The sequence below is a fragment of the Microtus pennsylvanicus genome, chromosome 3 (genome assembly GCF_037038515.1).
Source record: "Microtus pennsylvanicus isolate mMicPen1 chromosome 3, mMicPen1.hap1, whole genome shotgun sequence".
Lineage (NCBI taxonomy): Eukaryota > Metazoa > Chordata > Mammalia > Rodentia > Cricetidae > Microtus > Microtus pennsylvanicus.
This window is the reverse complement of record NC_134581.1, coordinates 57,921,017-57,935,104: the sequence shown is the minus strand read 5'-3', so window position 1 is coordinate 57,935,104 and position 14,088 is coordinate 57,921,017. Positions and strand designations below refer to the sequence as shown.

The following is a 14,088-nucleotide window of genomic DNA, read 5'->3' as shown; positions in this document are numbered from 1 at the left end:
AGTTTCCTGAGCCTCTTCGTGGCCTTGATTTTGCAGAACCGGTTTGTTTATAATGGCACTCTGAAGGATTCCCACAGCTACCAGAATGCCCGGTTTGGGTCCTGCATTGCCTCAGTTCAAGACCTCAACCAAGACTCCTACAATGATGTGGTGGTGGGGGCTCCTCTAGAGGACAGCCACAGAGGGGCCATCTACATCTTCCATGGCTTCCAAAGCAGCATCCTGAAGAAGCCCATACAGGTGGGGCTTTGGGGAGACTAGGTAGAGCAGAGAGTGGGCAATGTGGGCTGCACCCACGTATTCCTGCGGCCCAGTTTCCGTGCATGCCCTCTTGCAGGAAGGATCCTGTCTGTCCTAGCTGTGCCTCCCTCTAGTGGAGGGATTGACATGGGCATAGTGATGTCCACAATGTCCCCCATCCTATCCCCATATACACCATTATCCTCTCGACATCAGACCAGTAAAAAATCCCAGGCACCAAATATCACTGCCCCAACAGGAACCCTGTGACTGGGACACTTCCGGCTGGGTTCCATTTTCACTACAAACAGACCAAGCCCAGCTCAAATTTGACCTTCTTCAGCCTCAAAGCCATCAGAATTTTGCACACTCTTTTTTATTTCATGTGCATGGATGTTTTGCCTGCATGTATGTGTTTACAGTGCCCAACGAGGCCAGAAGAAAGCATTGGATCCCCTGGAACTAGAGTTACAGACCATCATGAGCTGGCATTTGGGTGCTAGGAACAAAATCCAGGTCCTCTGCAAGGGTAGCCAGGGTTGGTTTTTTAATGTTTATTTATTTTGTGTATGGGTGGTACCCGCAGATATGTATGTATACCACATGCATGCCTGGTGCCCATGGAGGTCAGAAGAATATGTTTGATTCCCTGGAACTGGAGTTAGAGATGGCAGTGAGCCAACACGTGGGTGCTGGGAATCAAACCTAGGTCCTCTGTAAGAGCAACAAGTACTCTTGTTACTAGGCCATCTCTCCAAACCCCATTTTTACTTTTCTTTCTCTCTTTTTTTTTTTCTTTTTTTTTTTTTAAGGTTGACCTATGTGGCCCTGGCTAACCTCAAACTCACAGAGATTCACCCACCTCTCTGCCTCTTAGGCTGGTATTAAAGACATGTGCTACTACTCTGGCCCACCCATTCTATTAGTAATTTCACATATGTGTACCATGCATACTGACTGTTCTCACTTCCCTACAAAGCCTCTATTCATCTCCCTGCGACACACACACATACACACACACTCACAATTATCTCACTCGTACGTATCTATTCATTTTGTTTTGGGAACCTCAGTGAAGACTGACCAGCACCATCTGTGTGCCCATGGGAGCTATATGCTGGAGCCTGGTGTTTCAATAGTAGGAACACAACAAAAAAATAATGAGTCCTTTTATCCCAGAATCTATCAATAGATAATGGATCAGGGGTAAAGGGTAGGGTCTCCCGTGAGCCCCTTCCCCTTCCCTGACTGACTGTTGATAGAGCCCAGCGCATATAACTACAGTTGTAGGTTAATGATCTAAATGGCTGTATCAAGTCTAAGAGAATCTTCCTACATAATTTATTAGTAAAACAGTCAAATAAATACAGCAAGGTAGAAATGCCAGTGGATTTGTTATCTTCCAGGTAATTACACTGACATTCACCAAGTACTTTATTTTATCTTTTGTGGTGCTCAGGATCAAACTTAGGGACTTGTACCTTCCAGGTGAGCACTCCACCACTGAGTTACACCTTCAGTCCTTGAGTTTTTGAGGCAAGGTCTTGATATATATAGAGAGAGAGACCATGCTGGTCTTGAATTTCTAAGCCTATTTCCACCTCTCAAGTACTGAGATTGTAAGTGTCAGCCACCAAACTTGTTAGGGAATATTTTGAGACATAAACAGTGACTTTAAAGGCGGGGGTTTCTCTGGTAAGGCAGCTGCCAGGTCTCAGAGCTCAGAATTGTCTGTCCCCCTAGAGCTAACCGGGGCTCACAGTACACACACCCTTTCTCTCTTCTCCCTGCAGAGAATCGCAGCCTCAGAGCTGGCTCCTGGCCTACAGCATTTCGGATGCAGCATCCACGGACAACTGGACCTCAATGAGGATGGGCTTGTGGACCTAGCAGTGGGCGCCCTGGGCAACGCTGTGGTTTTGTGGTCGGTTCCTGTTTTCCCGAACTACAAAACTTCCCTGAGGGTTACCAGACTAGAGTGCTTCAAAATCCTGCTTCTGGGTCCTCGCCTCTTGGTTTTAGCTACTGTCATCCAAATGAATCCTGAACCTCTTCCATCTCGTGTGATCTTGGAGTCCTGATCTCTATTCCCAACAGAATTCTAGAACCTTTGGCCACTTTCAGGTCCAAAATCTGTCCCTCACCCCAGAACTTTCCCTACACTCTGGCCCCTACAGCATCTCTTCCTCTGCTGCCCCCCCCCCGCCCCAGGTCACACAGAGGGAGCACTGAACCTCCTCTAGAAGGCATTTTCCTCTCCTCCAGCACAGAGTGGATGTGAAATATAGGGGTTTCTTTCTTCCCACCCCCCTGACTTTATTTCCTTTGTGTGTGTGTGTGTGTTTCCACATCAATGTTTTAGAAAAGCCCGTGCATTGTCTTGTGTACTGATACTTTTAAAATGTAGCCATGGTTAGCCTGGAATTCTCTATGTAGACCAGGCTGGCCTCAAGCTCACAGAGATCCACCTGTCTCTGCTGAGGTTAAAGGTATTATACCACCATTCCTGGGTGATTGGAGCTTTTTAAATATACATGGATGAGATCAATTTCATCATTTAGGGTTTTCTGCACTAACTTAAAATTTGAAGAAAAAAAGAGTCAGTCAACTTTCTGTCATCTTGACACTGACATCTGCAGCGTCTGGCTGTACTTCCTGTCTCTCCCCTTGCTTGTGCTCCAAGCACCAGCCACTCAGCCTCACTCCTGAGCCCATTAGACGTGCAGAGTCTGTGCCAACAGACAGCAGCTGATCTGGGCTGCAACGAGTCTGCAGGAGGCAGTGGTGCATGCAGATTAGAACTTGAGAGACAGTCTTAAGACAAGCTCATGTCTCCAGTTACTGTGACCCAGGGTGCAGCCTTGGTGTGGGATTTCATGTTGGTTGGTTGGGTTGTAGACTCACTGGGAAGTCGGGGATGACTTTGGATTTCTGAGCTTTCTGACTCTGTCTCACCACACCTTGTTTATGATGCTGGGAATCAAACCCAGAGCTTCATGCATGCTGGGCCAGCGCACTGCCAACTGAGCCACATCCTCTGCTCCTGACATGGGTTTTCTTTTCCTCCTCCCCCCACCCTTTCTTTTTTCTTTGCTTTGCTCCACTGTTCCTTCCTGAGCTGGGCCAACAGGTTGTTCTTCATGACAAGTCCTGAGAGAGAGGACCAGGGAACCAGAAGGTGAGGGGACAGATAAGTCTGGGATCAGGAGGTCTTACACAGGCTTATATCTTATGTCAAGCAAGCTTATTTAGAAGCATGGTGTTTTATATACTATTTCCAGGGGAGAAATGGGGCGCTGTCAGCAGAAACTACCATACAATGGGATGCAGTCAGCAGGAATCTAATCAAGCAGTGTGGCCCCAAGGGAGCACAGGGTACCTCAAGAGTGGGACTGATAGCTCCAGTCTCTTAGGGGAAAAGCCAAGTTCCTAGTAACAGCAAATCTCCAGCCTCTGCCCCAGACTGCCCTTGTCAAGCCTGCTCCTGAGCCAGTACACGGAGCTAGGTTCCTTTTGTCATTTCATAAGGGCCTCTGAGACAGCCTTGGATCGGTTCAGCTCACAATCCTTTCTTTCTCCTTTTTCATTTATATTTGATAAATGTTTTGTCTCTATGTCTGTACACCAGAAGCAGGAGTCAGATCCCCTGGGACTGTAGTTGCACGTGGTTGTGAGCTGCCACATGTGTTGGTCCCGGGAATCAAACAGGTGTCCTCTGAAAGTGCAGCCAGTCCTCTTGAGCCCTGAGCCATCTCCCCAGGCCCTCTCTCCCCAGTTGATTCAAATGTGTGTCGGGCTGGACATGCTGGGTGGGGGGAAACCAGTAGTCCTCAACAAGAGCAACTGGAGGAAAAGGAGGATGGGCTGTCCTGGAGCCCTAAAGCCGCTGAGCCACCCTCCCTCTCTCTTTGGCCAATCAATCCCATAGCTTCCTCAGGTCTCTCCGCCACACCACACCCTCTAGGGGGTTTTACAGACTCCACATCTGGGTCTGTACCTCTGCCCCTGGGTCCCAGTGAGGCAGAACTCCAGCCCCATCCTAGCTGACCTGTCTGTCTTCTCCAGGTCCCGCCCCGTGGTGCAGATCAACGCCAGTCTCCACTTTGAGCCACCCAAGATCAACATTTTCCACAAGGACTGCAAGCGCAACGGCAGGGATGCCACCTGTCTGGCCGCCTTCCTCTGCTTCGTGCCTGTCTTCCTGGCACCCCACTTCCAAACAGCAACCGTCGGTAAACCAGCCTCCTTGGGCCACCAGCCCAGCTCTGGTTTCTCTGTGGGCTTTGTGATTGTTCTGGTTCCCAGCCTGGGCCTTTCCCGAAATGGGTTCTAGGTACCAGGCCACACCCTGAGCACCTTCAATGCCTGCTAGATTCTCCTCTAAGGCTCTCCTTTCAAGGGACTCCTGGCAGGGCAAGAGTGGTATGGGCAGAACTGATGGGAAAGACCAGGGAGAGAAGAATGTCCCTTGGTTGTAGTTTGAACCAGATGTAAAAGGCAGGCAGTATGCTACAGAGAGGAGGCCAGGAGTCAGGCAGACTCAGGAAGCCAACCTGAAGCCAGCCTTGGGGAGCTAGGGACCAGGGGCTGGGCATGTGAGCCACAACTGCCACCCAGCAGGGCCATGGGCCTGGGAAGGGTCCTCTCCTTTTACCTCAGATTAGATTCAGGTACCTGTTTCCTGGACCCTGCAGCCCTGGAAGTGACAGATACAATGGAGACCACAGGTAGTGTCCCTTCCAGTGATGAGGACAAAACCAGACAAAAAGAAAGGGGGAGATGAGGACACATCCAGGCCTGGTGGCTGGGCACTTTTCTTGCAAGTTCCATCTATGGCAAGACAAAGGATACAGCCACTATAGAGCTGCCTAGGGGACAGAAGACACTGTGTCAGTCCTGACTGTCAGATTTTTGTAGGCTAACAGGAGAAAGTCTATGGGCCTCAAGCCACAGAATACAGACATAGGCCTAAGGAGCACTCCTAGCGTGAGAAAGCCCTAGGAGGAGCCCCTAAAGGTACAGAGCCATGCTGTGAGACAGGATGTTAGAGGGAGGGGCTAAAGAGGAGGTCAGCAGTGCTGAGCAACATTAGCCTGCCTCTCCTTTTTGCAAAACTCACTTCTCCCTCCCTCCCTCTCCCTTCCTTTTCTCTCCTTCCCTCCCTCCCTCCTGCTGTTCTCTTGTTTTTCCTCCTCCTCCTCTTCAGCTCCTTCCTGCTCACCATATCCTTTGCTCCCAATATGGAAGCTTCCAGCTGCCCGTGAGGGCCGAGCCAGAGGCTAAGCAGGTGAACAGTCTAGGATGGGGATGAAGCACAGCTTGGTCTTGTCCTTCTCTCTTCCAGGCATCAGGTACAATGCCACCATGGACGAGAGGCGGTACATGCCACGGGCACATCTGGACGAGGGTGCAGACCAGTTCACCAACAGGGCTGTCGTACTCTCCTCAGGCCAGGAACACTGCCAAAAGATCAACTTCCATGTCCTGGTGAGCCCAGCAACCCACAAGCAGGCCCTCAGCCCTACAAGAAGGGTACTGAGTAGAGGAACTTCTGTAGGAAGTCCCACGGTGCCAGGCCAGTTCCGAGCTCTCGGTGGGTAGCCAGAGAACAGTGTGGCCAACCTTGGCTGGTACCCTTCCTCAGGCCCCAGATAAGAGTGCTCGTGGCTATACCACCCACCATACCCGCCTTCCCAGATGTTCACGCCTAGAAGGAATGAAATCGAGGCAGTGAGTTCATCTGAGAAGATGAGGGAACGAGTGGCCACCACCCGAGGCTAGAAAGTCAGAACAGCAGGGTGGGCTGGAGACGAAGATCAGGTAAGGCAGGCAGAGGCAAGGGCATGCTGACCAGTGGCATCCCAAGAGAAGTGGTGGCCTGGTGCTCGTCACTGAGTGAGAAAGAGGTTTGCTTCCATACAGAAACACCAAGTATGATGAGCACAGCTCTAGGGCATGGGCTTTCAGGCTGCTTGGAGCACCCCAGTCATCTGTCACCCCTTGTCAGGACAAACTGAACCTCCTTGTTCACATGTTCACCCGCGTCCCTTCCCTCATCCATTCAACATCACAAGGCCGTATCACAGTGCTTGGGCCACACTCAGAGGTTTCTAGACTATTCCATGCCAGGGAAGAGAGCAGGCACACAGGTAGATCTTTTAGCTGAGCATAGTACAACATGCCTGTAATCCCAGTACTCAGGGGATGGGGCAGGAAGACTGTATCAGGGGCCAGCCTGGGCTATATAGCAAAGCAAAAACAAAACGAGGAGGACAGAACAGTGAAGCAGCTTCACTGCTGTGGAAGAAGCTGATGTAACAAATCTGGAGTAGGAGAGAGGAGCCTGCCAGGCTTCCTGAAGGACCAAGGTACTGAGCCATGAGAGTTGAGGCTTTGAAGGAAGAGCAGGAGTGTGGTAAAACTTCGGGACACCAAACTGGCATCACTTTTCTACCTGGTACTCACTTCTTACCTGTAGACCTTGACAGAAACCATTGTCCACCTGGCGACTTCTCCTGAGGGCCACAGGCCACTGTCCTCTTAGCCTAGAAGTATGGGAGCTCTGAGTATAGAGTTGTGGCCCAGGAAAGGGTACCCTCTCCTCGCTGAACACCGCCCTCCTCTCCCCACAGGACACTGCCGACTACGTGAAGCCAGTGACGTTCTCCGTGGAGTACTCCCTCGAGGACCCTGACTTTGGCCCCATGCTAGACAATGGCTGGCCCACTACACTCAGAGTGTCGGTACGTCCTGCCCCTCTGCCACACACCCACCCTTCCCTCACCCTCCAGCCTCCCGTCCTCAGAGACCCACAGCTAGCACCAGCAGGACAAGCCTCCTCTGTGTCCCATGTGCAGGGAACACTGAGTTGTCCCTGGGGAAGTGCAGAGGCCCAGAGGAGATCCATGACCTCTGGCTCTCACTCCCGGATTTGCAGAAGAGGACTCTGTCACCCTGACTTTGCTCTTGTGTTTGTTGATTGACTAACTCAGTGATGGACTCTCCCTACCTGCTACTAAGGATCCCAAAGGAAAGTTTTCTCCTTGCCAGTGGCAGAGACCCTGCCTCTCAGCATCTTATAGACTAAGGGCACCTGGATCCTCTGTTAATAGTTTGGGGTGTTTGCTCCCTGGAAAGTCCCACTCAAGAAGTTCTCCCCATTTCTGTCTAAGTGGGCTGGGAGAGCAGGCAGGATTTACAGAGGCGATATTGGACCCTAAGCAATAGGCAAAGGCTTAATCGGGTCACTGCACTGAGAAACCTGAAGCTTCGAGGTTCAGGCACTCAAGCAAAGTCTAGCCTGCAGCCTCAGAGTCACCCGAGTGCTTGCTCGGATTTCTCCAGCACTGTGATGGGACTGTTGGGCCGGGATCACAGTGTCTCACTGTCCACACTCCCACAGCCTCCCCCATTTCCCACAGTATCCCCTTCCAGCCCTCCCGCAGCATGCATCTTCCCTCAGAACCTCCCAGCCTCCCACCCAGCCCGTCTGCTCTCCCTTGTCCCTTTTCTCCCATGTGAGTCACTGGACTGGCAGGGGAAGACAGCTAGCTGCTTCTAGCCACCGGCTTTCCTAACACCATCATTACAAAGCCCTTACGTACAGCGAGGGAATGAATGAACGCGCACTGCTCACTCATGAAGCCCATGAGGCAGATCGTCCCCCGCCCCCGAGCAGTCACCCATGCAGGACCCTGATGCCCCCAGGATCCTGATCCCAGGTAGAGATGCAGGACATGAGCCACTCCAGATAGTGGACAGGGAACTTCCTGCAGGAGGCAGCCTGGGACTTGGCTTTGAAGGAGTTTGGACTCAGAGCTCAGAGCAGGAGAGAACCTGCTTTCAAGCCAAGAAAACTGACTATGTCTCCTGAGTGAGGGAGTGGGAGAAAGTGGGGGGAAGATGAGAGACGGAGCCAGAGTCGCCTGTTGTGTCTGCACCACCTGAGCTCTGGGGTTACATGTGTGTCCCACCAGTTTATGGGGCGCTGAGGGGCTGGGGATGTGGCTTAGCTGATAGAGGGCTTGGTTAGCATGCTCAGTACCCTGGGCTCCCTCTCCAGCATGGCATAAACCAGCTGTAATAGCACATGCCTGCAATCCCAGCATTCAGGCGGTGAATGATCAGGAGTTCAAGGTCATTGTCAGCTATGCAGCAAACTCAATGCCAGCCTATACTACAGGAGAGCCTGGGTTAAGCCAGTTTGTGACACTGAGTTCAGTAACCATCTCTCTTCATCACCTGACTGGAACTTCTAAGGACTGGCTGTCTTCTGGGAGCTTCTTGAATGGCTGGCTGAAGACTTGAGCCACCAGGACCCCTGCCCAGGTTTAGCGAAGTGTGTACAGTATCTTTGTAGACTGGGTACCTCTAACAATGTGTCCAAACCGGGGGCCCAGTCTGTAGGCAGGCTTTTCTGTCCTGCTAGCCACTCCCCAAATGACCACACAGAGACTTAATACTAATTATAAATGCTCAGCCGAAAGCTCAGGCTTGTCTGAGTCAGCTCTCACAACTTGAATTAGCTCACTCCTATTAATCTAGGTGCTGCACCAAGGCTCGTTTACAACATCTATGAATTTCCCATGTTGAGTCTTCTGAGTCAGGCTCACGACTCAAAAGACTCCTCCTTCTTCCCAGCATTCTCTTAGTCTGGATCTTCTGCCTAAACTTCGCCCTGTCTAGCTATAGGTCAGTCAGCTTCTTTATTAAACCAATCACAGTACCATCCGTTCACACTGTGTAAAGGAATATTCCATACCTTTTGAAAGGAACTAATGAGACCAGGTCTCCTGTCCCCAACCTCTACCCCACCCCCAGTCAAGACTGCATCCATGGCCGTGACTGTCGCTGAGCCAGGCTTCAGCACCCAGCCTCTACTGAACTGCGCTGTGGATGAGCCACAGGGCACCCCCCAAGCCAATCTCCTGGATATATCTTAGGGTTCTGAAGAGATGATGCTGTCTGCCTCGCAGAAGGTGAAAAAGAATAGGGTAACACTCTGGGACCCTCCCTCAGCCACAAGAGCTTCTAGGTCCTAGTGACCCCAGCTCTGAGACCTTAGGCAAGCCTATGCTATCTCCATCCCTCCTGAGTGTTACAGCTACTTCCCCAGGCTCTCTGCCTCTAGCCTGGCCCCTCCCAGCCCATCCTCCCACCTCCCTCAGCATGCTTGTCCAGCAGGGCCCTTCCATGCCAGAGTGCTTGCTGACTCTGTCATATACAAGGGATGACCCAAGGCCTTATAGGCAAGCTATATTTATTTCTACATTTATTTATGATTGCTGTTTGTTTCTTCCTCTCCTCTGCCTGGCCTTGCTCTACACAGCGCTGAACTATGTAGTCATTTCCTGCACTCACGTCTCTGCAGGATGTCTAGCTTGCTCTCCGGCTTTCTACTCCCCTGGTGCATCCAGCTCACGTGGCCGTGCTTCAGAGCTCTGACCCACTGTCCCCACCTTGGAAATGTCCCTGAACACCTACAGGCCTAAAAGCCAGTGCTCCCTCTGCCTCTTCTGGTCCTCGTGCCTCTGCTTTTCTGCACATTTCACACTGTAGCTGTTTGTTCACATGTCAGTCATCCCCGCCATCCCAGAGCAGATGCTGCGTCGTTCTCAGCCTCCATCTCCAGGATTAAGCATCTTATACACAACAGATGGGCAATGCCTGTTGCCTGGAACTGTGCTGCTGGGTGAGGGAGCCTGTGCTGCCTGCCTGGCTAAGCGCTTTCTCTTAGCGCAGGGGTGGAGGAATCGGCAAGGGGATGTGTTGGGGGATTGTGAGGCAGGCAGAGCCCCATCTGGTGTGTAGAGACAAAGGCTGGGGGCTCTAGATTCCAGGGTTGGAGGCCATGGTCCCCTCTCCGGTCAGTCACACTGGTTCTCTCTGCAGGTGCCCTTTTGGAATGGCTGTAATGAGGATGAACACTGTGTCCCTGACCTTGTCCTGGATGCTCGGAGTGATCTGCCCACTGCCACGTGAGTGGCTCCTTGCTTCTTTGACCCCTGTCTGATGGTGGCCTGGAGCTCCTCAGGGCTGGATTGTCCCCTGCAGCTGCTTTAACCTGCTCTAACCTCTCCAGTTTCTTTGAGGATGGAATACCTCCATTTGTGCCCAAGCTGCTAAACAGATAGGACCTGGAACCAGGAAGCTAGGAATGTAGCTCAGTGAATAGAGTGCTTGCCTAGCATGCACAAAGCCGTAGGTTCGAGCCCAAGCACAGCATAAAGTCCAAGTGGTGGCCCATGCATGGTGACAGCACTAGGGGAAGTGGTCAGAAATCCAAGGCACTCTTGGCTACTTAGTGAGTTCAGGTCAGTCTGGGCTACAGGAGACCCCTCAAAGAGTGGGGAGGGGAACTCAGGTGTGGTAGCACACACCTTAATTCCAGCACTTGAGAGGCAGAGACAGGCAGGTATCTGTGAGTTCCAAGCCAGCCAGAATGAGAAGAGACCTTGTCAAAAAAAACAAAAACAAAAAAACAAACAGGGCTGAACAGATGGCTCAGTGGTTAAGAGAACTAACTGGCTGTTCTTTCAGAGGACTCAGTTCAAACATCTGTGACTCCAGTTCCAAGGGTTATGATGCCATCTTCTGGTCTCTGTGGGCATTAGGCATGCATATGGTATGCAGATAGATGTGCAGGAGAAATACACATGCACATGAAATAAGTAAATTTACAAACAAACAAGCAAAGAGCAACAACAAAAGATAAAGAAGGTGATGACAGATGAACCAGAGTTCTGGGCCTTGACCTCTAAGCCCAGACCCTGGGTCATGCGTAGGGTCCTCTAGCTGACCACCAAGGCTTGTCAGTCTCTCTAAGAGTCTAAGGGGTACTGGTGAGGTAGCTCAGTGGGTAAATCTGCTTTTTCTGATAGCTTGAGTCTGATCCCTGGCCCTACATGGTAAAAGGAGAAACCCGACGCTCACAAATTGTCCTTTGCCCTCCACATGACATGGCCAAACACAGTACCCACAATCCCCTGGAGGAAACAGACTAGCACACAAAGCAAACCAGGGTACAATGCTCATGGATGCTTTTCAGTGCAGCAAAGGCTGTCCTAAAACTTGCTCTGTAGACCAGGCTGGCCTTGAACTCACAGTGATCCACCTGTCTCTCCCTCCCAACCACCCAGCCCATGAGATCATTTTTAACTGACAGAACAAACCTTACAATATTTTTTTTTTCGAGACAGGGTTTCTCTGTGGCTTTGGTTCCTGTCCTGGAACTAGCTCTTGTAGACCAGGCTGGTCTCGAACTCACAGAGATCCACCTGCCTCTGCCTCCCGAGTGCTGGGATTAAAGGTGTGCGCCACAACCGCCCAGCAATAATTTTTCTTTAACTTTTATGCACTGAGATAAAATGTAAATGCCAGGATACAGACAGCCAGTAGAAATAGCACATCCGGACAGGATAAAAGGATAAAGGAATATTCTACCTGTCTAAATAAAGTAATCAAGATTTAGTGCTGAGCTTCCTGGTAGCCAAAGCCAAAAGGGAAGCAGAAAGGTCATATGTGACTAGGAGGTCAAATGAGAGAGCTGAGTTCAGAGGCAGGTTCGGCTTGTGACTGGAGAAGAGGGGGCTTTGGGGCAGGTGGCCGGCTGGAAGCATGAGCTCTTGGTAGGCCCACCATCCACCTCCTCCTCTCAGCGCTGTTCCCATAGGCAGAGGCTGGCCAGGTGCCCCCATTCCCGTATCTCTGTCAGTCCTGAGACTCCGCTCCAGCCCTCATCCCCGAGCTCGCCTGCCTGATAGCCGCAGCCTGTTCCCACAGGGAGTACTGCCAACGGGTGCTGAGGAAGACTGCACAGGACTGCTCCACCTACACGCTGTCCTTCGACACCACTGTCTTCATCATAGAGAGCACGCGTCGCCGGGTGGCCGTGGAGGCCACGCTGGAGAACAGAGGAGAGAATGCCTACAGCACCGTCCTCAACATCTCCCAGTCAGAAAACCTGCAGTTCGCCAGCCTGATCCAGAAGGTAGGGCCGCGGCTGCTCGCCCAGGAGTTACTGTGGTGCTGACAGAGCTGTGTCCTGTCTCTCCTCTGGGGTCCTCAGTGGGGGGTCCTCAGTGGGGGGTCTATAAGTAGGTAGCTCTGAGAGCTCCCTCAGCATGCAGCCAGAACTGGGGACCATGATTACCAGGGAGACTGCGGGATCTCAAATACCTTATTGTCACATTCAAGGCCCCACCTGATTTTTCTCTTACCCCGGTACCCTGATGTGCCCCCCTATCACCACTGCCTCCCAGTATGCCCTGTTTGTTGACACCTGGGTCCTCTGCTTACTCTGTGGGCCTGCCTGGGATTACCTCTGTTTGTGTGCCTCTCTCACAATCCCCTGCTTCATGTTGACACTAAATATGTGTTCTACACAGAATCCTTGGGAGGAAGAGTAGCATGGTCAGGGGATACAGTCCATCACGTAGGAGGGCAGGGCAGCTGATCTTCTTGTATGCACAAGGAAGCAGGGAAAATGAGTGCTAAGCTTCAGCTTGCTTTCTCCATTTTTATCCAATCCAGGACTCCAGATATGGAACAATGCTGTCCACACAAAGTCACTGGAGACCAGGCAATATGATTGTGTAGCTCCAGGGTCTCTCTTCCACTGGGAAAGGAAGGAAGGGAGGGAGGGAGAGAGGAAGGAAGGAAAGAAGGAAGGAAGGAAGGAAGGAAGGAAGGAAGGAAGGAAGGAAGGGAAAGAAAGGAGGGAGGGAAGGAAGAAAGGAAGAAAGAAAGAGAAAGAAAGATCTACATGACCATTCAGAGGGCCTCAGCGCCTGAGGAGGCAGGGAGGTCAGAGCCTGGGGAGTGGCTTTCGACCTTTAAGTGGACCAAGTGTCAGTACCAGCCTAGTCACTGTCCACAGCCTGAGTGAGATCTAGACTTCAGAGTCCCACCTGCACCTAGCCAATTCCCAGACACAAGGGGAGAATCAGCATACACCTGAATGCCTGTCTACCAACCTGGACATTAAGACCCACCCCAGTGTCACCTCATGCCTTTAGTCTGACCCAACTATACCTGGCCTCAGTCTCAGGGGCCTCTGTAGTTCAGTAGCCAGAACTACATTCCGGGTGTCCAATTCCCATGGCCAGTGGCAGGGTGATCTCCAGAGTGGGTTGAGGGGCTGCTGTAGCAAGCATGAGCTCCAGACTCAGGACTGGGGTCTGATCACTGCCTTTCCCATCCCAGGATGACTCAGACAACAGCATTGAGTGTGTCAACGAGGAGAGGCGGCTGCACAAGAAAGTCTGCAATGTCAGCTATCCCTTCTTCAAGGCCAAGGCCAAGGTAGAGTCTAGGGGTCCAACAGGGAGGAAAAGAAACTGGGACCTAGAGAGCGGGGAGCAAACAGAGACCTGTTTGCTTCTGGGGGTTCTAAATATAGTTTCCTGCTGGAGCTGTAGCTCAGTTGGTAGAGGGCTTGCCTAGCATGCATGAAGCCCTGGGGCACGCCTGTTACCCCAGCACTCATGAGGTGGAGACAGAGGCTAGGGGTTAAAGTCCATGTGCCACACAGCAAGTGTGAGGCCAGCATGGGCTACATGACTCAAAAAAGGGGGGAGCTCCCCAATGGGGAGCTGCTGTCTTTGCACCCATAGTGGCCCCAGCTCACTATTCCACAGCCCCACTCCTCCTCCAGCCATTCTCCATGGGGTTCTGAGGGTAGTCAGAGGTAGGTATGAGCCAGCACACCTCCAGGGCCCCCCACTCAGGCCCGCTTCTCCACAGGTGGCTTTCCGTCTGGACTTCGAGTTCAGCAAGTCTGTGTTCCTGCACCATCTTCAGATCCAGCTGGGTGCTGGCAGGTCAGGCCCACCCCTCCCTGACCCCCCA

The 14,088-nt window shown here is 51.9% G+C and overlaps 1 protein-coding gene across 1 annotated transcript in view; it reads left to right on the top strand.

Annotated features, from left to right (window-relative positions):
• Positions 1 to 14,088, top strand: part of Itga11 (integrin subunit alpha 11) — a 101,543-nt gene that overhangs the window by 73,771 nt on the left and 13,684 nt on the right. The window contains exons 14-22 of the mRNA XM_075965577.1: positions 37 to 240; positions 2,034 to 2,164; positions 4,306 to 4,472; positions 5,585 to 5,727; positions 6,873 to 6,983; positions 10,132 to 10,217; positions 12,022 to 12,229; positions 13,444 to 13,542; positions 13,984 to 14,060. Coding sequence (XP_075821692.1) covers positions 37 to 240; positions 2,034 to 2,164; positions 4,306 to 4,472; positions 5,585 to 5,727; positions 6,873 to 6,983; positions 10,132 to 10,217; positions 12,022 to 12,229; positions 13,444 to 13,542; positions 13,984 to 14,060 — 1,226 coding nt within the window. The remainder of the gene's footprint in view (positions 1 to 36; positions 241 to 2,033; positions 2,165 to 4,305; positions 4,473 to 5,584; positions 5,728 to 6,872; positions 6,984 to 10,131; positions 10,218 to 12,021; positions 12,230 to 13,443; positions 13,543 to 13,983; positions 14,061 to 14,088) is intronic.